Source organism: Nyctereutes procyonoides, unplaced genomic scaffold (assembly GCF_905146905.1).
Source record: "Nyctereutes procyonoides isolate TBG_1078 unplaced genomic scaffold, NYPRO_anot_genome, whole genome shotgun sequence".
Classification (NCBI taxonomy): Eukaryota; Metazoa; Chordata; class Mammalia; order Carnivora; family Canidae; genus Nyctereutes; species Nyctereutes procyonoides.
The window spans coordinates 27525490-27547587 of NW_026575024.1; the positions used below are offsets into that span (position 1 = coordinate 27525490).

General features: G+C 46.3%; 1 protein-coding gene across 3 annotated transcripts; it reads right to left on the reverse strand.

Moving 5' to 3' along the window:
- Positions 1 to 933: 933 nt before the first annotated feature.
- TBC1D20 (TBC1 domain family member 20) lies at positions 934 to 20423 on the reverse strand. Of its 3 annotated transcripts, none has more exons than XM_055306489.1 (9): positions 20212 to 20422; positions 18696 to 18841; positions 11339 to 11524; positions 8679 to 8759; positions 6068 to 6254; positions 5768 to 5869; positions 4485 to 4626; positions 3499 to 3686; positions 934 to 3228 (listed from the first exon to the last, which is right to left on the reverse strand). In XM_055306489.1, exons 3-9 carry the CDS (start codon positions 11436 to 11438, stop codon positions 2973 to 2975), a joined length of 1056 nt encoding a protein of 351 aa, XP_055162464.1. In that variant the 5' UTR covers positions 11439 to 11524; positions 18696 to 18841; positions 20212 to 20422; the 3' UTR covers positions 934 to 2972. The 3 variants fall into 3 exon arrangements, with proteins under 3 accessions (XP_055162464.1, XP_055162458.1, XP_055162452.1); XM_055306483.1 differs by having other exon boundaries at positions 18696 to 18844; XM_055306477.1 differs by lacking the exon at positions 18696 to 18841 and having other exon boundaries at positions 20212 to 20423.
- Between the last annotated feature and the right edge of the window lie 1675 nt (positions 20424 to 22098).

Sequence of the window (22098 nt, forward strand, 5' to 3'; positions counted from 1 at the left end):
GCCTCTCTCTCAGTCTGTGTCTCTCATGAATAAATAAATAAAATCTTAAAAAAAAAAAAAAGACACTATCTGGAAATTCCAAGGCTTTTAGAGGAACTGAGGACAAAACCCAAGCATTTATCTTAGCACACATTCACTTCCTTCAACGTTCTAATTACCAAAAATTCTACTCTTCATATTCAACCATCAACTCTGACAAAGCTCATTCAGTGCAACTCTCTGGCGTGTGAGCTCCCAGAGGCAGGGCAGTGCCCTGGCCAGCCCTGTAGACTCCAGGAGTGTCAGGCCAAGGGGCAGCATGGGCAGCTGGCCAAGAGCTGAATGATGCCTGTTTCAGCTTGTGTGCCATCACACCTCCCCTCTGGGCCAAGGAAACATTAGTAAACATCCCAGACAACACTGACTCTTGCCTCCAAGATGGCACCATCCTCAAGGTGGAGGCAACTGGGCACTGCTCTAGGCTCCCGCTAACCAACAGCTGGAAGTGTTGAGAGGTGTCAGAAGAGCTTGGCAAGAACTGCTCTCGACAGCTCCTCTGTGGATGGAAATTACATGTGGAGATAAAGCTGCATTCACATCAGACTGTGATTAGGTTCCCAAACCAAATGTCCACTTTTAGAGCTGAAGGCATCTAGAAGTATGTGGAAAAGATGCAAGATCACTTGGACGAATGTCCCACATCACCTACATTGTGGTTAGTGCCTCCGGGCAGCACCTGGAGTGTGTAGGTCATACCTCTTGCAAGCGAAACAGAAACAGGACTGCAGGTGTACCCCAAGCTCTTGGGGTAAGTCAAGGCCAACCAGGAGTCCCTCCACTCCAGCACAGTCCCAGGCCAGGGGAGGAAGGCTAGAGGAGCACCAAGACCAGAGGTCCATGGCCAGAGTCCACCCCTCAGAATTGGTGCACAAGGACAGAGTGTCAGGAGAGTGATTAGTAACCACATAAGGCTATTTATTTTATACAGGGCTCTGTACAAAATATTTACATGTATTCTTTACAGAATAGTAAACCACCGGAAGGTAAAAGGATAATGCTTTCTTCTCGCTGGCAGGGAGAATCTTGACATCAGCAAAGCTACAAAACAAGTGAACCCCCTCTTTAGGCCACAACAGACGCATGTGCCACTTGCTTTCTGGGATCCAAAGGCTGTGGCCCCGGGACCCTGATCCCATGCCCCTCCTTCCCTCTTCCCCATCAATTCCTTCAGTATTTATAGACAGGCCCCAGTGCTGTGGCAGGAGGCACCAAAGCTGCTATCTACCTGTAGAGGTGACAAGGGGGCAAACTTGCCAGGGGAGAAGACTGGGACCATCTGTCATATCACCACCTCTGGGTCCTGGAAGAATTTCCTTGGTCTTTACGAATCCACCACTGTCCAGATTAATCCATCCACATTACACTTACCCCAAGTGGGACTCCTGCTGTGGAGAATAACCCGCCACTCTAACCTTCTGGTTTAAAGTGCTTAGTGTCACGTCAAGTGACTCGGTGAAGCCGCCTCTCTGATCTCACTGCTCAGGGCCTGCGGCTGCCTGGCACACTAAATGCCCTCCACTATGTGGTCTGGGTGTGCTACGGGAGAGGACTTCTGGCATGTTCACTTTAAGAAAACACCTGCCAAGAGAACAGTGCCCAAGAGACCAAGAAAATGAGAGCATGTGGCTGCTTCATACAATACACATCAATTCTTTAAAAGCAGCAAAAGGCACTTTTTTTCAAGCCAGAGTTAATCTCAAACAAACTTGCTTTCGCTTATAGGAAAGCTATCCAGAAGGACTGAACGGTCGGTCTTGTCCCCTGAGGCCTGGAGAGCCCCCAAGAAGCCCGGGGCAAGAGCTGGCTGTTCTAGGTTTCCACCACACCCTTCAGACTGCAGTGTGTCCCTTCTGGTTGCCAACAAGGTCCAATGATGTTTTCAACCAGGAAGGAGAGACCAGCAGTTGAGATAAACTGGTTCCCAAAAATGAAGCCAAGGTAGTAAGTGGGTACCTACTTGGGAGGAGAAAAGTGGTCAGAAGGAAACAGAAGGGAAGGAGAGTTCTGGAAGTGTGGGGCTGTGAACACACAGCAGCTCTAGCTCAAGTGAGATGTTAAACAGCTAAGGAGAAAGGAGACTTCAGGGTCTCAGAAGCTCATCTTGGTGATGAGGACTATTTTTCCCGTAAAGGAACTATTGTTTTCAAGTGAGGGTACTTTACATGTTGGGTATATGTGATTCTAAAATAGTAATAAAAGTGTCCTTTAAAAGCAACATAATGTGGCTTATGGAAGAGAATAGGGAGGGAAAAGAAAGAAGACAGGCAAAACCAGTTCACACCTGGGCCCTATAGCCTCACATTCCTTCCTGTTTGGAAATGCCCAAGTGATTTCTAGGCTGAAAATAGGTAGGATTTACCCAGTAACCTAGTTCACATCTGTCTGATTTCTGACCAGCTAATAGAGCTGCTCTCGAGAGGGGCCCATCTTGTTCCTGGCTAGCAGCCTGTATCCCTCGCCTTCGGCCCGACTTCCTTGGCGGCAGCTCCCTCCTTCTTGGACCAGCGGCAACAGATGGAACAGGAGGAGCCGCCAGGAGGGCACTTGGTGGCCCAGCTGACTTACTACTGGGCAGCCAAGATGGTCCCCAGTAACCAAGCCCAGCGGATTCCTGCGGCCACTGACAGCTCAAGAAACCCATTCTGTCTGCCGAGTGAGGCAGCAGTGGAGTGCGCTGGGAAGCCTGCTGGGACGGAGCCGAGGCTGGGCCTTCAAGCACCAGCGGCAGGCTCTGCTCAGTGGCAGGCTCTGCTCAGCGGCCTCTGCTTGCTGCCGCCTCTGAAGCAAAGGCAAACCCTGGGCGGGCGGGGCTGGCAGGAATAGAAAACCCTTGACAGAAACCCTTTTAATAAAGGAAATTCCACCCCCTCCCAATCCTTCCATGGAAGGGTGAGACCTCAACGTACTGGAAGAGGAAGCTTCCTCTCCGGCATTTAGGGGAAGAGCTGCAGTTGAAACTTAGGAGCCCACTCCAGGGCACTTTTCACCACAGCCAGGGCAGCCGCTCCAAGTGCCACTGTCAGCCCCATCACCGCCAGTTTCACAAAGCGGTTGGTCCTTGGTTTGGTCAGGACATCTTTCGTTCGCTCCTCAGAGCGCAGGAGCCCCCGAAACCGCTGTCGCAGCACCATGTCAGGCCTCTGCTGGGCTGATGCCAGCTCAAAGTCTTTGAAGGTAGAGGCGGCCGTCCTGCAGCAGGGAAGGAGACAGAAAAAGGAAACAATATGAAAGAAGAGAAGGAAATTAAAACTGGATTATTACAGAGGCTGAGGGCAGAGCCATCCACTGCTCAGAAGGCTCTTCTTGATCAAGACCCAGGAAAGCTGAAGGAGGGAGTCTGCTGGCCTGAGCTCAGATCTCTGCAAACATCCCCCAGCCCTGTCCCCAGCAGACACAATCTTTCACCATTTCTGCTCACTTACAGATACCCAGTTCAACCAGAGCCTTGGCCTCACTCACTTCTCAGCCTGCTGTTGGGCAGCTGCCTTCCGGGCAAGTTCTGATGGGGGAAACTGAACAAACAGGTCTCCAGCTCTACTGATCAGTGTCTCATAGGGCAGGTCCTGAGGGATCTGGGACAAGAGGTGGTGGACCGAGGCCATGTCACAGTCACAATCCAGGACTTCCTGCTCTCGATACAACACGATCTGTGGAGAGCAAGGCCTTGTATCAGAGACCAGGACACACACGGCCTTCACCGCTTGCATGTCATTCTCCTTAGAGATGAATTTAAATTGGTAGCAGACAGCAAACTCTTGTATCCATCAGGGAAGGGATAATGTACATGAGTGCTTTTCCCAGGGGGCAGGCCCTTCCTGCTACAGGCAAACTTCCACCCCAGGATGTGGAAGGCCAATCAACGAAATGAAGGAGGTTCTTTTAGGAGGAAGAAAAGGAAAGGGATCGAGGACAGACTCTTGGAGCTCCAATACAGAAGAAATGGTTCAAAGCAGTCGAAGAACAGTCTTGCTCCCCTTTCAAGAGCAGTGAAGGGTGTCCTTGTGCTCCCATCTCCACCCTGACCTCCACAATTCAGGCCCTCCTAAGATATAGAGCCCCACCAAACCCCGTTAGTATTCCCCTGAAATACCACACTTCTTCCCTCTCCAGCCTGGAGATGGCAGTCTGTACTAGTTCCAAAACGTGTCAATAGGAACACAGACAATTCATAACACATATGAGCATTTTAAAGGTTCAGAAGACTCATGCAGTAAACAGATCTCTTTATAACTTGGTTTAACCAAGCATTTCCCAAACCTATTTTTTACACAGAACTTTTCTTTCCCTAGACACTCCCATTAACACTACACAGAACGGTGTCCAGGGGCATCAGTTTGGGAAATGCTTTTTCTCTTTCCATAATCACCAGGTTTCCCTGGAGGGAAAATGATAACGATAGAGTGGGTGATGGTGAACTTAATTATTGCCTTGAGGCCTATACCTACCACAGCTGCAAAGTAAATGGGCATCAGCGGGTGGCAGGCCAGGAAGAAGTCATATAACCGCACAACGTGCCTGAAGTCAGACAGGACGTGCCCAAACCAGGTGATGAGCCAGCTGAGGGCAAAGATGGTTCCCACTTCAGCGCTAGGAGCAAAGAAATCCACGTTAGGTTTTTCCCTGATGGGCTGTCGCTTCCCACTCTCTGGGGCATCCTTGTCCTCAGTGCTTATGAGAAGGAAGAATTTGGGAAATATATTCTCTGGAAAATTCAGCCACCTAGGAATTCAGCATCTTCTCACAGAATACAAAGTCCTTAAAACATACCCACCATCGTGACACTAATACTACAATGGGGTCCTGGTTGCCTTATTTCGCTGGCTGCTTTCCTAATGGTTAACCAGTATCAATTACAGGAGGAAGAAGTAGCTCTGTTCACAGAACTATACTATCATTTTCTTTCTTTTTTTTTTTTTTTTAAGATTATTTATTTATTTATTCATAGAGAGGCAGAGACACAGGCAGAGGGAGACGCAGGCTCCATGCCGGGAGCCTGACATGGGACTCAATCCAGGGTCTCCAGGATCACGCCCTGGGCTGCAGGCGGCGCTAAACCACTGCGCCACTGGGGCTGCCCTATACTATCATTTTCTTTCTGAGAAAGTCCTATACATTTTTGGTGGACACAGGCACATATTCTTAGGCTTAAACACACAACTGTATTAATTGTTCAGTTAACATGAGATGATCGAAACATCTTAAGACATAGCCATTATTAAAAGAAAAGAAAAAAGAGTGAGGCATTGGCCAAGGACACATTTCCAATTACAGGGAAGAGAAAAAAAAAATCATGAGATATGTAAAGCAATGTTTCTTCTCCTTGGAACCTGGTGAATAAAACCCATGGATGGCCTTGTCCTTCTCAACTCGAGACCCTACAGTAGTGTGTATATGTACTTTTCTTGTAGCAATAACCTCAAAGTCCACCTCAGCATACTCACCTTCCCCACCACTCCCCACCAGATGTAACCTCAAGGCATGCACAGTGACACATCTTGTATCCCCACAAGAGCACAGTATCTAAAAAGTGCTCCCAGACTGTACAGAACTAAATTATCCAGATTGCTGGCAAACAGAAAGGACAACCTGGAAGAACTCAACGCTAATCAACATATGATGGTGGTGAAATTGAGCTGGACTTGTGAGGAAGAGACGAGGGCCAGGAGAAAGACAAAGGGGGATGTATTCGCATGCACATGTGTGTACATAAGTGGAGATGCATATATACCTCTGCATGAAGTCATGGAGCTCTGGATTCACCTGGTCAATGATGGGCATCAGATAGTTTAATATATGCTTGGTGTTGTCCATTGTTGGATCCATGAAATCCCTGGATGGAGATAATTCAATGAGCTTGGTCAGACTAAACACTCAGATGAGGGCCGAAGGGGTTTTAACCACTCAAACCACACAAGGGCCAGTGGGGTTCAAACCACTGGAAACACTGACTAGAAAATGGGCCAAGGAGTTATCCCCGGGGGGGCTTGAGGAATGATACCCATCCTCTTATATTCCTCTGCACTGGTACCTGAGGTGGTGGGTAGACAATTTTTCTACCAGGGATGTTGTCAGCCTCTCGCCTACCACCAGCAGAAATGTGACCACAATGTCATGGTATCCCTGGTAGTAGTGCAGCTGAGGGTTGCGCTCCAAGATGAGGAGGATGATGTCGATCAGCTCTTCCTGGAGGCCCTCTCTCTGCTTGTCTGGCATGCCTGGGGAGGGGAAAAGGGGATGCACCGGAATACACTGAGCAGCCTGGTAATGAGGAGAGGAAGACAGCAAAGGACTTGCCAAATGTTTAATAAAAAAATGAATTATGAGCAATTTGGCAACGGATATTAAAATTCACATACCGTCGATACTATTTGGCACATAGGAAAGAGCCACAGAATAGAAACCTTACAGTGGGGGAGAATGCAAATGCCATCTTAACCAGGTCGTCACAGCTGACCCTGCCAGGGCCATGACTACCCAATGGCATGAGCCTCCTGCTGTGGCACCGGGAAAGAACTCAGGATTGCTTCTGTGGAATGCCTATAGGAGCACATCCACCTTAGTCTAAACACTAGACAACCCAAACTGAGGGAGATTTTATAAAAATAGCTGAGTCATAAAATACAAAGGAACTACTCCAGGGTCAAGGAGGCTAAGGATAGGATGACTGAATGGGAAATGCCTGCACTGTTTGTGTTTCCTTTTCCTTTAAAGGACATGACAGCAGAAAAGGGTTAGACCTGAATAACATCTATACATTAGCAGCAGTATTTTTCGGTGTGTTGCTGACTTTAGTAAGTGTAGTATGGTTATGCAAGAGCCTTATTTTAGGAACCAGACCCTGAAATATTTAGGGGTAAGGGGACACCATGTCTGTAATTGATTCTTAAATAGTTCAGGAAAAAAAAAGGGTGTGTTTGTATGTGTAGGAGAGAGACAAAGCAATACTAAAGCAAATACAGTAAAATGTAAGGAAATCTGCAAAAAAGGCATCTGAGGAATTCTTTGTCCCATTTTGCAACTTTTCTATAGCCATGAAATTATATAAAAATAAACAATTTAAGAGTTGCATGTTCTCCTCTAAACCCAACTAAGTATCACAGGAATATATCTTGATCCAAGATGTATCTAGAAACCCCTTCTCAAAAAGGCATTCTCTAAAAGACCCAATAAAAAGAAAATGGAGTAACTACTATGGTTAGGGAATGTAATCAAAGTGGTGAGAGAATAAGATTAACTCTGAATTTTCAGAGTAAGACAGGTCAGCTGAGCTCAGAAGGACTTGGATGTAAGAATATGAAACTACATGGAAAGTGCAGCCCAGGGATCCCTGGGTGGCGCAGCGGTTTGGCGCCTGCCTTTGGCCCAGGGCGCGATCCTGGAGACCTGGGATCGAGTCCCATATCGGGCTCCCGGTGCATGGAGCCTGCTTCTCCCTCTGCCTGTGTCTCTGCCTCTCTCTCTCTCTCTGTGACTATCATAAATAAATAAATTAAAAAAAAAAAAAAAAAGAAAGTGCAGCCCACACAAGGAGCCTCACAGAGCGACATTCTCCAAGTGGAAGAGGCAGAAAGGGTTCAGAGGAGAAGCAGGCTGCCTAGGGAGAAACAAGGGCACCTGCCTGTGTGGTCTCATCCAAACCAGCAGGACAGGGAAGGGGACTGGGCCATGGGCAGACATTTTTGTCAAAAGCAAGGGGGCAGGCTACTGGCTATACCAGAATCATAAGTGTCTCCAGGGAGCAAGGGCATAAGCAAGATTTAAGAGGCAAAAATCCAAGCCGGGGCATGGTTTTGGAAGAGCGAAGCAATGGGTTTAGAAGCAATTCTCCCTTCTTTGTGGATCTAAACAAAGGCAAGGCTGTCAAAGGAAGAGAAATGGATCATTAACATGAGGTTTATTGCCCAGCTTCCTTCGTTGTGAACACGGAGACCATAGTTGGTCCTTCCTCTCAGGTTTTCTGGAATGGGAAACAATTTTTCTAACAGACCCTTTAAACATGCAGGGAACGGCCTCCATTCCAGTCCAGGGACCCAACAGAGGCCTACATAAAATATCTCCATAAATCTAATCAAATGAAAACACGAAAATTCCTGTTAGTGTGCACTTGCAAAGCCATCTGTTTTTTTTTTTTTTAAAGATTTTATTTATTTTTTCATGAAAGACACAGAGTGAGAGGCAAAAACTTAGGCAGAGGAAGAAGCAGGCCCCATGCAGGGAGCCTGATGTGGGACTTGATCCCGCGTATACCAGGATCACGCCCCGGGCTGCAGGCGGCACTAAACCACTGCGCCACCGGGGCTGCCCAGCCATCTGCTTTTTAAAGCCAGGTGATGGCTCTAGCAATCCCCACAAAATCTCTTCTGTGGCTCTGAAGGCTTTTGGGAAAAGCCTCTTGGTTTTTCATTCACCACCTCTAGGCCAAGAGAAATTACTCTGGGCTCAGGCTTTCCCAGTGGGAGTCTGAATGTGGCCGAGTCAGTAAGAGAACGTCCCAGCAGCCTGAGAGTACAAGGGGTCCCTGAGGGGGGCAAGGTCCTGTGCCAAGTCACAGCAGGTGTTGGGATAGAGGCACTAGCATGGGAAGGCAAGCGCAGCTGGGACAGGAACTCCCAAGGGACAGGGACAGGGAAGCATCTCACCAGGTGGGAACCGCCTTAAAGATCGCCTGACGTCCAGCAGCACTTGCTGGTAGTCTTTGCTCACCTGCCGCAGGTTCTCCTCTGTGGGACAAAAAGGCACGTGTTATTGCAGAACACCTGGGAAGCCAGACTGGGGCAAAAACATTCTGGTCTGACACCACAGGCCCAGAGGATCTACTTCAGCTTTTTTCTGAAGAGGACATGACACAAGAGAACCTTTGGAGAGGAGTCCCCATTTAGTTCCCAATGTGCTGTTTCATTTGAGTTACAGTGACCATGAGAGGAGGGATACATGCTGTTGAGGCAGAAGCTGTAGCAGAGAAACTGGGAATCCAGGGCCTACTGAAGGCCACTCCTATATGCCTCTGGAGGACTGCTCTGAATTTCAAGGTCCACATTGGTAAAACGTGGATGTTTCCTTCCATGTGTACCTGTTGGGTCACCGCATGGATCAAGTGAGATCATGGAGGTGGAGACTACAGACCACTGGAAAAACCTGAACATCTGTGCAGCCTAGGGAATACTGAGCTATAGGGAAAGGAGTATTAGGATAAACTCATACAAAGAAGAGCCTCAGCTCTCTTGACCCTGACATCTTAAAGCTAAGACACTGCAAACAGGAGTTTGCATTCATCTGGTAAGTCCAGCACAGTGTGAAAGTACGGAGGCAGTCTCTAGCTGCTGGATATGAAATATGAAAAGGCATACATTTCCCTCAACCCACACCAGCTGTAATAGAACGAGTACACACTTCCATCACAACCCAAATCCAAAGCTCCCAGAGGAGCATGTGTAATACTTCACCACACATACACTTCATCTGACAAAGAGCTGGGAAGTTTGGAATCTATAGAACATTATCTCAGGGTTTAGAGTGTGAAAATGGCGATGTCTTTTCCTTCCAATCGAAAGTTGACTGCTCTGAGGCAGCCAGTTTCAGAGATAATAACAAGTGGCAACTTAACACCTACTCAGCTGTGCCATGGCACTGTGAGCTTTATAACAGCAGAGGTGGTGTGAATGGCCTCCAGCCCCTGGCACACAACAGGAGCACAACTAATATCTACCAAATGAGTAAAAGAATCTCTAGCACCTGGACTTTTGCCATATGTAGCAAGAAAGCAACCAATGTTTGTTGAGCAAATGAATGACAAAGTGGATTCATTGTTCCGCAGTACTTTCTTTGTATTTTGTATTACATTCCACGGAATTCCTTTTGCTGCACGGGCCTTCCAAATTAGTTAAGTAGCAGATTTTCTTCTCTCTTTAAAATTTATTTATTTTAGAGAGAGAGCGAGCATGTGCACGCACAAGTGCATGGGGAAGAGGGGTGGGGGGAAGGGGGGAAGGGAGGGAGGGAGAGAGGGAGAGAGGGAGAGAGAGAGAGAGAGAGAGAGAGAGAGAGAGAAAGAGAGAGAGAGAGAGAGAGAGAGAGAGAATCTTGAGCATACTCTCCACTGAGCATGGGGTCCCATATGGAGCTTGGCTTGATCCCATGACCTCAAGATCAGGACTTGAGCCAAAATCAAGAATCGGATGCCCAAGCCACTCAGGTGTCCCAGTAAGTGCTTTTCATATAGTTATAGAACTTTATTTATTTATTTTTTTATTTTTATTTTTTTAATTTTTATTTGTTTATGATAGTCACACACACACACACAGAGAGAGAGAGAGAGAGGGGCAGAGACACAGGCAGAGGGAGAAGCAGGCTCCATGCACCGGGAGCCCGATGTGGGACTCGATCCCGGGACCCTAGGATCACGCCCTGGGCCAAAGGCAGGCGCTAAACCGCTGAGCCACCCAGGGATCCCCAGTTATAGAACTTTAGAATTCAAAACTATCTTAAACTATCTTAGTATTTTCCAATAAAAAAAAAAAAAAGTTTTGTTTTGTTTTGCTTAAGGACCAGAGAGGTATTCTCTCCCCATGGCCTAGTGTTTCTCAAAATGTAGTTCATCTGCACCAGAATTAGCTGAGATGATTGTTAAAACCCATCTCTAAGTGAATAAAGAAACTGGAATACTAAACTGCCCTACCTAGCCAGTAAAAGCTACCTATCAACCTAATATAGCTCCTTCCAGTTTTTTTTTTCCTTCCAATTTTTGAAGAAAATTCTACTTATCAGTTTCAGAGTGGATCCAAACATGTCCTAAGATGCTTTAGATTTACTCTTTTTTTTTTTTTTAAGACTTTATTTACTTACTTGAGAGATGGCAAGAGACCATCAGCAGGGGCAGGGGAAGTAGGCTCCCTACTAAGCAGGGAACCTGACATAGGGCTGGGTCCCAAGACTCCAGGACTCCAGGATCATGATCCGAGCCAAAGGCAGACACCTAACGGACCGAGCCACCCAGGTGCCCCTAGATTTACTACTGGTTTAAAATAAGTATAAAAATCATAGATCCTGGGATCCCTGAGTGGCGCAGCGGTTTAGCGCCTGCCTTTGGCCCAGGGTGCGATCCTGGAGACCCGGGATCGAATCCCACGTCAGGCTCCCAGTGCATGGAGCCTGCTTCTCCCTCTGCCTATGTCTCTGCCTCTCTCTCTCTCTCTGTGACTATCATAAAAATAAATAAATAAATAAAAAATCACAGATCCTGGAGTTCTTCTGTTCTTGCATCCTAGACTAATTTCCCTCTAGAACCACCCCCCACTGTTACCTGATACAGGAGGTGGGTCACTGGTGTTCACATTGAGGAGCTTAGGCCACACTTCCTGCCTGATCTCATCAGTCAGGAGCCCTCCTTCGCTGATAGCCATGCGTCTAAGGGCTGCCACATCAGTGGGGTCACTGTTCAGAGCCTGGTATATCTCTGCCACTTTCTTTTTCTTTTTGGCGTTAAAGTCTGCAAAACAAAGGGGAAAAGGCATTAGGCACATATTCAGCATGTATGCATTTTCTGTGCAGGGCTCAATCTCCTTATTTGGTTTGAGGTACAGGTAGGCATTTTTTTTTCCAGGTAGGCATTTTTAAAGCTGACCTACAGATATGTAATTAGTGCATAATGTGCCAAATACTAGGGAGATGTACCATGTAAGCAACAAGCAAGGAATTACGATTATAATACATGCTCAGTGAGTTCAGGCATATCTAACACTTCATGCTTGAAAACAGAATTGAATGCTTGTTCTTTCTTAACACCAAACTTCAAAGAATATACATATGTCTTCATATAATAATTTTTTTCTGTTGTTTATATGCATGTTACCAAAAGTCAGCAAGTCTTAAAACCACATGAGAAAAAAATTCTCCAGTTACATGCTAAATACAACTGGTAACATATCAGAATAACAGATATTTTTTTCTTTCTCTCTCTCTCTTTTTTTAAAGTAGGCTTCATGCCCAACATGGGGCTTGAACTCGTGACCCTGAGATCATGAGTTGCGCGCTCTCTCAACTGAGCCAGCCAGGCATCCCTACACAGAGATATTTTCAAAAGCAGAATATCAAAGACTATACCTGGGTCTCCAGTGTGGTTGGTGGTAAGAGAGGCATGACAGTGTACACAAAGCAATTGTTTCATGACAACTACATTAATTACAGGGGATCAGAAGGTAATACTTTAAGCATCTTACATCCTTACATGATAGTTTGTGATTTATAACACTGGCATTTTACTGTGTTTAAATGTTTAAATTCCTTTTTAGGAAACTGGCTGAGAGTCTGTGGTTGATGCGTATTATACTGTAATTTTTCTATAGAAAAAACAGTAATATGCTTTCACAGTTTAATGTGGAATGGCTAATTTTAGGAATAGCAAACACAAGAAAAGTTAAACAAGACAATACTAAAGAGATGTTATCAAACAGTGTAGTACAAGTGCCCCCAAAAAAGGTCAGGTGAGGCTAACTTGAGAAGGTCTTTCTGAAGAGTGCAATTTCAAAAGGAAGGGGGGATTTCAAGAGACAGGGGGTGGGGTAGAGAGAAGAAAGGCTTGGAGACAAGAAACAAGGCCCTTTCATCTAACAGTACACAGACTCATTTAAGAAATATTTATGTAGTATATACTAGGTGCAAGACACTACAGTTAACATCAGTGGAAGGAAGGTTAAGCTTCAGAAGGGTCACTAAGCAGCTTTCCTCAGTAATATTCTAAGAGTCTACAAATTGTTTCCATGACAAAGACACACATTATTAACACCATGACAGTTGGGACTAATGGTCCTGGTTACCTACCCATGAGACAACTGTGACATACAAACCATACAAACAAGGCATCACTGGCTTGGAGTCCTGTGCACCTGGAGGTGCAGGTAGGAACAGCACACAGGTGACTCTTCACCCAGGTAAACCTGTTCTCCTGGCTAGACTGTTATTTTCCCCGGTAGCCTAGTAGGATGATCATCTGTTCCAGTTTGTCTGAGGAATTCCTGGTTTATGCCTATAGTCCTGGCATAATTATCCACAGAACCCCCTCCTGCTAACTGCATTCTCAGAAATGTCCAAGTTTGGATACTAAATTAAATGGTAACTCTATCTAGAAATCATCAAGTCTCAACTTCCTCTGTTAGCACAGTACCTAAGAAGTCTAACATTTGTTTATAAGGTGCTTCAAGTTTTTTTTTTTTTAATACTTTATTTATTCATGAGAGACACACAGAGAGAGAGAGGCAGGGACACAGGCAGAGGGAGAAGCAGGCTCCATGCAGGGAGCCCGACGCAGGACTCCATCCGGGGTCTCCATGATCAGGCCCCAGGCCAAAGGCAGAGCCAAACCACCGAGCTACCAGGGCTGCCCTGGTACTTCAAGTTCTTATTGATTCAGAGCACATGCATGAGTGGGGTGGGGGGTGGCTCCCAGAGGGAGAGAATCCCAAGTCAACTCCTCACTGGGCACGGAGCCCAATGTGGGGCTCATTCTCACAACCCTGAGATCAAGATCAGCAAATCGAGTTGGTTGCTTAACTGACTGAGCCACCCAGGTGCCCCAAGGTGCTTCAAGCTCTTGGCTTGAGTGTGTTTGTCCCTCCCTTCCTTCCCTCCCTCCCTTCCTTCTTTCCTTCCTTCCTTCCCTCCCACCCACCTGCTCATTAGCCTACCCATTCACTTATCAATCCACCATTTAATGAGTCTCTACTTGTAGTAAGTGCTACACTGGGGACAGAAAGATGAATATGGCATCTCAGCCTTTGAGAGATTCACAGTAGGGAGGGACGTAATTATTATATGACAGAATCATAAAGAATTATGAAAATCTAAAGGAAAGAAAGACTACTTCTAGAGCAACTGGGACAGGCTTCAATGAAAATATATTCTGCCACCTTCTTTTTAAATTTTATTTATTAGAGAGAGAAAGGGAAGGAGAGGCAGAGGGAGAAGCAGACCCCTCCCCCAAGAGGCTCTGTCCCAGGACCCCGGGACCATGACCTGATCTGAAGGCAGACTTAGCTCACTGAGCCCCTGGGCGCCCCCACTCTGTCACTTTCTTTTTCTTTTTTTTTTTTTTTTTTTTAAGATTTTTATTTTTTAAAGATTTTATTTATTTATTCATTATAGACATAGAGAGAGAGAGAGAGGCAGAGACACAGGCAGAGGGAGAAGCAGGCTCCATGCAGGGAGCCCGACGTGGGACTTGATCCCAGGACTCCAGGATCGCGCCCTAGGCCAAAGGCAGGTGCCAAACCGCTGAGCCACCCAGGGATCCCCTACTCTGTCACTTTCTTAAAGCTAACTTTGCACAAGGAAGATTGTGCTGAAGGAAGAGCATTCCAGGCAGAGGAGAGAGTGTGTGCAAAGCCTTGTCACGTGAAAGAAACATTGCATCCAGAAGCAGAGAGAAATCCTGTGAGGCTGGGAGGGTTATATAAAGAGAGAAAACAGAACCTGGAAGGACTGCAGGAAACGTGGGTAATTAGAGTCTAGGTTTTATCCTGCACTCAAGGGAAAGACAAGGAAGGAGGCTGGCTGGCTCAGTCAGCCAGAGTGGAACCCATGATTCTTGATCTCGGGGCTGTGGGTTCAAGCTTCATGATGGGTGCTGAGATGACTTAAAAATAAAATATGAAAAAAAGAAAGGAAGACAAGGAAAGAATTTCAAACTTTGGATCGGGGCTCAGCCAGTCAGTTAAATATCTGCCTTTGGCTCAGTTGAGATCCACGTTGTTGGGCTTCCTGCTCAATGGGGAGTCTGTTTCTCTCTCTCCCTCTGCCCCTCCCCCCTTCGTGTGCACAGGTGCATGTGTTAATAAATAAAATCTTAAAAAAAAAACAAACCAACCAAACTTTGGATCCAAGGGCCATCCTTTAGAGGAGAAGGCTGTATGTGTTCAGAGAGAGACTGTAGACATGTAGAAGAAAATAAGTTGTTGGGTTTTTTTTCAAGATTTTATTTATTCATGAGAGACACAGAGAGAGACATAGGCAGAGGGAGAAACAGGTTCCCTGTGGGGAGCCCAATGCGGGACTCGATCCCGGGACCCCCAGGACCACAACCCGAGCCAAGCCACAGGCTCAACCACTGAGCCACCCAGGTGCCCCAAAAAGATTTTTTTACATAATGACATAGGCTGAGATAATATATGGCAGGAATTGGATTAATTTCCAACAAAGAAAGAAAAAGCAAAAGATTTTATATATTTTTTTTATTTTTAAATTCAGAATGTCCTTGCACTTTCTACACATGACAAATTAAGAACACTTAGAATGATAATATTGAATATTGCTTGAGGTAAGCTGACATTTAGAAATATTGTTGGGATGCCTGGGTGGCTCAGTGGTTGAGCACCTGCCTTTGGCCCAGGGCATGATCTTGGAGTCCTGGGATCGAGTCCCACATCGGGCCCCCTGCATGGAGCCTGCTTCTCTCTTTCTGCCTGCGTCTCTGTGTCTTTCATGAATAAATAAATAAAATCTTTAAAAAAAAGAAAAAAAAAGAAAAAGAAATCTTGTTAACCTAGTTGCTAAGAGTGTGGAAATATTTCCTCAATTTGTTTAGACAAATATCCACCCCACCCTTCTTCCCAAGTAAGCTATTCGGCAATCTGGGGGAAAGGAAAGCTATTGCTAGTATCTTGGAGGAAATAACACTATTTGCAATCAGCTGGATTTCCATTATGCTTTGGCAAATAATCTGCCAGAATTTTAACTAATTCTGAACTCAAACCACAGCTCCCATACTTACTTCTCCTAACACTCTGTTCCTACTGTTTTTAATTCTGCATTTCAAAATTTACTACTATCTTGTTTTTGGTACTCTGTGGGAACTCAACAAATATATGCAAAATAAAATAAATAATTTAGCTTAGCTATCGTTCCTGGAAAAAAAGTGGCCTATAGTAAATGACATTATCTTCCCCCATACCACTGTTAGGGATAGGCTCAGTCACAACTCTAAATATGCATGTAGACACTCTGGCCTTTTTCTAAAACTACTGGTATTTCACAAAGTAGGATATGGCTCAAATGTGGACTTTAGCTGCTGTCTGTTTAGGTTCCACTGTCAACCCCACAATCGAGTAATTAATTGGTAGTGACACATGAGGAAGGCATGCGTGTATGTGCCACTTGCCCCTTCAACAAAAAATTAATTGCCCCTAATATATAGGCTCTCATTGTGACGTTAAAAAGGAAGAGAAAACAGAAAACTCAAATAAGCTGGAGATGTATAAATTATAGAGTGATAAGGACGACTGCTAGGCTACAGAACAAGGAAGAAAAGGTTAGCAGAGTCTCAGCTAAACAACTAGTTTCATCTCAGAAAGAGAAAAATCATAAACCTATTCATGGGATGCTCAGGAAAACATTAAAATTAATGTCCACTATCTATTTTACTTTAAGATAAATTTTATGGGGGATCCCTGGTGGGCTCAGAGGTTTGGCGCCTGCCTTTGGCCCAGGATGTGATACTGGAGACCCAGGATCAAGTCCCACATCAGGCTCCCTGCATGGAGCCTGCTTCTCCTCCCTCTTCCTATGTCTCTGCCTTTCTATCTGTCTCATGAATAAATAAATAAAATATTTAAGAAAAAAAAAAGAATGCTATATTTGGGCTTAGGATAAAAGCTCATATTTCTTTTGGTGTAGCATCTATGTAATCCAAATCTCCCTGAATCCTTTCTTCTCCAGCTTCTTTTCACCCCACTTAAAACACAGATGTAGGGATCCCTGGGTGGCGCAGCGGTTTGGCGCCTGCCTTTGGCCCGGGGCGCGATCCTGGAGACCCGGGATCGAATCCCACATCGGGCTCCCGGTGCATGGAGCCTGCTTCTCCCTCTGCCTGTGTCTCTGCCTCTCTCTCTCTCACTGTGTGCCTGTCATAAATAAAATAAAAAAAAAAACAAAAAACAAAACAAAAAAAAACACAGATGTAGGGCAGCCCGTGGCTCAGCAGTTTAGTCCAGGGTGTGATCCTGGAGACCGGGGATCAAGTCCCGCGTCAGGTTCCCTGCATGGAGCCTGCTTCTCCCTCTGCCTGTGTCTCTGCCTTTCTCTCTCTCTTCTCTGTGTTTCTCATAAATAAATAATTAAAATCTTAAAAACAACAACAACAACAACAACAACAAAGATGTATTATACCCTGCCTGGGTGGCTCAGTCAGTTAAGTGATTGACTCTTGATTTCAGCTCAGGTCAGGTTGTGATCTTGGGGTCATGAAATTGAGCCAGGCTCCATGCTCAGTGGGGAGTCTGCTTGACATTCTCTGTCTCCCTCTCCCTCTGCCCCACCCCAATCTCTCTCAAACAAATAAATAAATCTTAAAAAAAAAAAAAAAAGATTTCTCTCCTCCCTCTGCTCTTCCCCCCTGCTTGTATGCGTACCCTATCTCTCTCTAAAAAAAAGAAAAGAGATGTATTAAATATTCCAAAGCTGATACTTTCTAAATTCCACTATAGTAGAGGTGCTTGCTGTCATAATCACGACAGAATAAAGTGACTATCCTATAGGTGGCTGCAAAATATAAGACACTGCTATTAAAAAGGAAAAAAAAAAAGCCTGATGTCTGAAAAGTAATTCATTCAACAAAGGAAAAAAATAATATAGGTACTACTTGGCCTGTTCTCCATTTAAAACGATCATTTTAATAAGAGAACTGAAGCAGTGGTCCTTAACAGTTCAGATAAGGAAGGCTGAGCCCATTACTGTCTCACACCTCTCCCAACTCTGTCTATAGAACCCAGATAAAGATCTTCCCAGCAAGAGGTTTCTCCAAAAAGCATCTGGGTTGGGGAACTTAACATACAGGGAAAGGACAATGAGAAAAGATGAGCACTAGCTATGCTTCCGCTAAAAGTTTTCCAGGGGGGCCTGGGTGGTGCAGTTAACTGTCCAACCCTTGGTTTCGGCTCAGTCATGATCTCAGGGTTGTGAGATCGAGCCCTGCATCTGGCTCCATGCTTAATGGAGAGTCTGCTTGAAGAGTCTCTCCCTCTGCTCCCCGCATAAATAAATAAATAAATAAATAAATAAATTAAATAAATAAATAAATAAATAAATAAATATTTAAGAAAGCTTTCCATATCAACCAAATACATATTAGTGACTTAGATATACACATTAATGAAATCTTGTGTGAGAGTACAAAATTCCATACTATTATTTGGTTTAAGCTTGCATATCAAGAAAGCTTTACAGTCTTTTATTATTATCATTGTTATTTTATTTTTAAGTAAATTCTACCCCTTCGAATTTACAACCCTGAAATCAAGAGTTGCATACTCTACCGACTGAGCCAGCCAGGTGCCCGGAGAAAGCTGTATAGTCTTTCAAAAGAAGTTAAACTCAAACCAAGCAATATTAGCCTAAATCAAAACAACAGAAGAACCAGCCAGAGGGGAGACAGATTCCCCTAAATAAACACTTCTCTCCCATCCCTTGAACTCCTAATGTGGACACTGGATATTAACTTTAAATTTTATGTTTGAACTTCATACCTGTACCAGATAAAGACAGTGGGAAAAACCTTACCTTACTTGGAGTAAGGTTCCTATTAAAAACAAAATAAAACAAAGTAACCTCTGTTTCTGGAAGTCCTAATTAGTTTCAACAAAGAGTATCCAAATTAGAGATCCATTAACTACCTGAAACATGAAGACAAGCATGTATTAAGAAAAACTGCTTGGGGCTCCTGGGTGGCTCAGTCAGTTAAGCATCCGACTCTTGATTATCAGTTCAGGTCTTGATCTCAGGGTGGTGAGTTCGAGCCCCCAGTTGGGCTCCGGGGAGCCTACTTAAAAAAACAAAACAAAACAAAACAACTGCTTTATCCCAACAATAAAAATACTCTAGAGAGCAAACCAATCTGATCATAAAGTCTACAAAGAAAGGCTTCCAGTATTAGTAACTTTACTAACAAGTCTCCAATATGATTAAAAGCAGAACAAAAACTCTCACCTCTAAATTCTTCCCAGAGAAGCAAAACCGGGGAAACTGGGTTCAATTCTCACAACCTAGGCCAGCCACACTACAACAGGTCACAAAACTCATACTACTCAGGGCACTATTAGGCCATGAGGACAGATGTCATACAAAAACACCAGGGCCGACAGAAGTAATATGAGGAGTGAATAGGAGGAAAGGAAGATAACAGAAGATGAGCCCAGAGACACAAGATGTGGACACCAGGTGCTTCACCAAAAATGTGGGTTGAATGTGTGGTTGGTTCTATTATGGGCAGCACCCATCAGAGGATGGAAAACTGGGAAAGCTACCTTCATCTGAGAGGAAAAAAGAGATTATTCTCCGCGGTACGGGGTACACAATAACTTTAAGTGCCGTGTTTTAATCGTATGTAAAACATATTCCAAAACAGTGCACAACGAAACCATGATTTCATAGAAATTACTGCTTAACATGAAACTATAAAAATCTGGGATCTTTTATACAATTAAGTAACGTTAAATTAGGCGGCACAGGATCGACACAGAAAGTAGATTGGTGGTTGCCGGGAGCTTCGGGGAGTGATGGGGGTTTCTTTTTGGAATTAGAAACATTCTGGAATCAGACAGTGGCTGTGACTGCACAACACTGTAAATGTGCTAAGAACCGGTGAACCGTACGTTTTTTAAAAGGCTGGATTTTTATGGCAATTAAGTCTGTAGTACGCGTACACCGCATAAATCAAGCCGGCGAGAGATGAATGAAGTTTGGGAAACGCGCCTTACAACTAGGGAGGAGGCGCCGGGAGTGTGCGGACGTGGCGGGGCGGCCGCGGGCCGGGGATGGAGGCTCCCTTCTCCCAGGCGAGACGGAGCCGGACCAGACCCCCCGCCCGTCCTTCGCACTGGGGACGCGAGTCGGCCAGCAGGGTTCCTCCGGTCTCCGCAAACGCTGACTCCCCAACTCCAGAGTCGCTTTCCTTTCAGACGTGACCGGGCCCATCACCCTTCTCCTCTCCCGCCGTCCGGACCCCGACCCGCGGCGCTGCGCGCACCTCGCGCGGCCCCTCGGGCCCCCCCAGCCGCGGCCCCCCGGACGCCGCCTGCGCTCGGGGCCGCTCCTCCGACAGCTGTCCCCGGTCTACTCCCCGCAGGGCCGCGCCTGCCCCGAGGGCCGTCGCCGAAGGTCGCTCCTCGGCGCCCCCGCCGGCTTCCGTACCTGTCTTCTCCGCGCCACAGTTCCAGCGACTGGAGGTGGGGCCGTCGCCCTGCGCACTCCGGAGGGCCATGTCCCGGGGGCCCGGGCCCGGGCCCGAGCCCCGGCTGGTGGCAAAGCCAAGAGGAGACGCGGCTATGGCCGCGGGACCCACGGTCGGCTACGCCGGACAGGGTAGAATCGGTCAGCCCGCGGCGCGCAGGCGCACAGGCGTCCCCGCGCGGGCACCGCCCCCGCGCCGGCACCGCCCCCGCGCCGGCACGTGACCGGCCGCTACGCCGGGCGGACGGCGGTCGCGGGGACAGGCGCGCAGGCGCCCTAAGCGGCGAGAGGGAGCGCTCGGGGAGCGCGCTGGTTGTATTACAGAGCGTGGCACGCTTGAGTAAGTGTGTTCAGGACCAGGTTTTGCCGTTTGTTTTGCCCCTCTGTAAGACGATAAAGTACTGAACTCATGGAATTATTGGGAAGGTGCTTAGAAGCATATTGTAACTGCCCCACAATTAGGAGCTTTTATTTTTTTATTTACCAAGGATTTTACCTCCATCTCCCATCCCCACACGGGCTCCTATCGTCATACTTGGCGACTGCAGGGTTCAGTAGAACCATCGCCTGCAGGTCCGCGGTGGTGCACTGCTCAAGGCCAGAAAGTGCTGTTCATACAGACGGTGATGTGAAACGTACTTCGATTGGTACAAAACTGGCCACATCCAAAATGAGCACCTATCTTATCAGGTCTTTGAGCCTGGAAAAGCCCGGAAACAGATTCATGCTGGAGTGTGGAGCACAGGGACACACAGCTCCATTCTTGCTTGCGGTACCGATGAGACAGTGACCCACTCCCTTCCCCGCCCCCCTCCATCACAACTCTAGGGCTAGAGTGTGGTCCTTGTAAGGGTTGGGCTCCCACCCTCTGTAAAATAAGGGAATGGCTGACTTTCAGGGAAAGGGGAGAGGGAAAAAGTTACTGTCAAATGCTCAGTAACTTGGAACAAGGTGTCCCAGTGGAGATAACCAGTTCTTGTCCTAGGCTGGTACCCATCTCTGAATGGCATATTGTCTAACTACAGTTCATCACCATGAAGTTCTAAGTGACAGCATGCCCAGGAATGCCAGTCATTTTGCCTAATTCTCCATGCACACTCTCTTTTAAAGAAGCACTAGGTGACAGATGAGAATTTTTAAAAAGCCTCCCCAGGCCAATAGAAATCAGCGTATCATTTTTTGGAAAAGATTTTATTTTTTCATGAGAGACAGAGAGAGAGACAGAAACACAGGCACAGAGAGAAGCAGGCTCCATGCAGGAAGCCCGACGTGGGACTCGATTCCAGGATCCCAGGATCACGCCCTGGGCTGAAGGAAGACGCTCAACCGCTGAGCCACCCAGGCGTCCCCAAATCAGCCTGTCATTTGAACATTGTGATGACCAATACCTGTTGCCCTGTGGCCCTGGGCTTGGGGCCTATAGGTGAGCTAGGGCCTACCTACTAGCTGGCCTGCCATGGGGCCCAGGACACCAGGAAGCATGAATCTCTTGAAAGACCCCAAATCACAGAACAGAGATTATTGAACCCATTTGTTTGTTCAACAACTATTCGGGGTTCTTACCCAGGGCAGGCCAGTGCTGGAGGACCCAATATAATGAACCCCTCCAGGACAGTTCAGGTTGGTAGGGAAGATGGACTCAATTTACAAGAGGTGACAAGTTCTAGGAGAGGGAGAAGAAGCTTAGAGGATTGGAGAAGTCCAAGAAGGGGCACAGACCACATACAGAAGCAGGGGAGGGTGATGAAGAAAAAATTCCTGGGGTAGTGATTTCTAAGCTTATATAAATGGGTAGCAGCATTAAGTCAGTTGATATAGGAAAGAGCCTTCTAGGCCAAGGAAATGACA

Bases quoted from the DNA above. Each gene is read 5' to 3' on its own strand.
- TBC1D20 (XM_055306477.1), bottom strand. From the start codon at position 20,281: ATGGCCCTCCGGAGTGCGCAGGGCGACGGCCCCACCTCCAGTCGCTGG. The intron at 11,525-20,211 runs GTACGGAAGCCG...TTTGTTTTGCAG, and splicing joins CTGTGGCGCGGAGAAGACAG to ACTTTAACGCCAAAAAGAAA. The intron at 5,870-6,067 runs GTACCAGTGCAG...ATCTCCATCCAG, and splicing joins TTGTCTACCCACCACCTCAG to GGATTTCATGGATCCAACAA.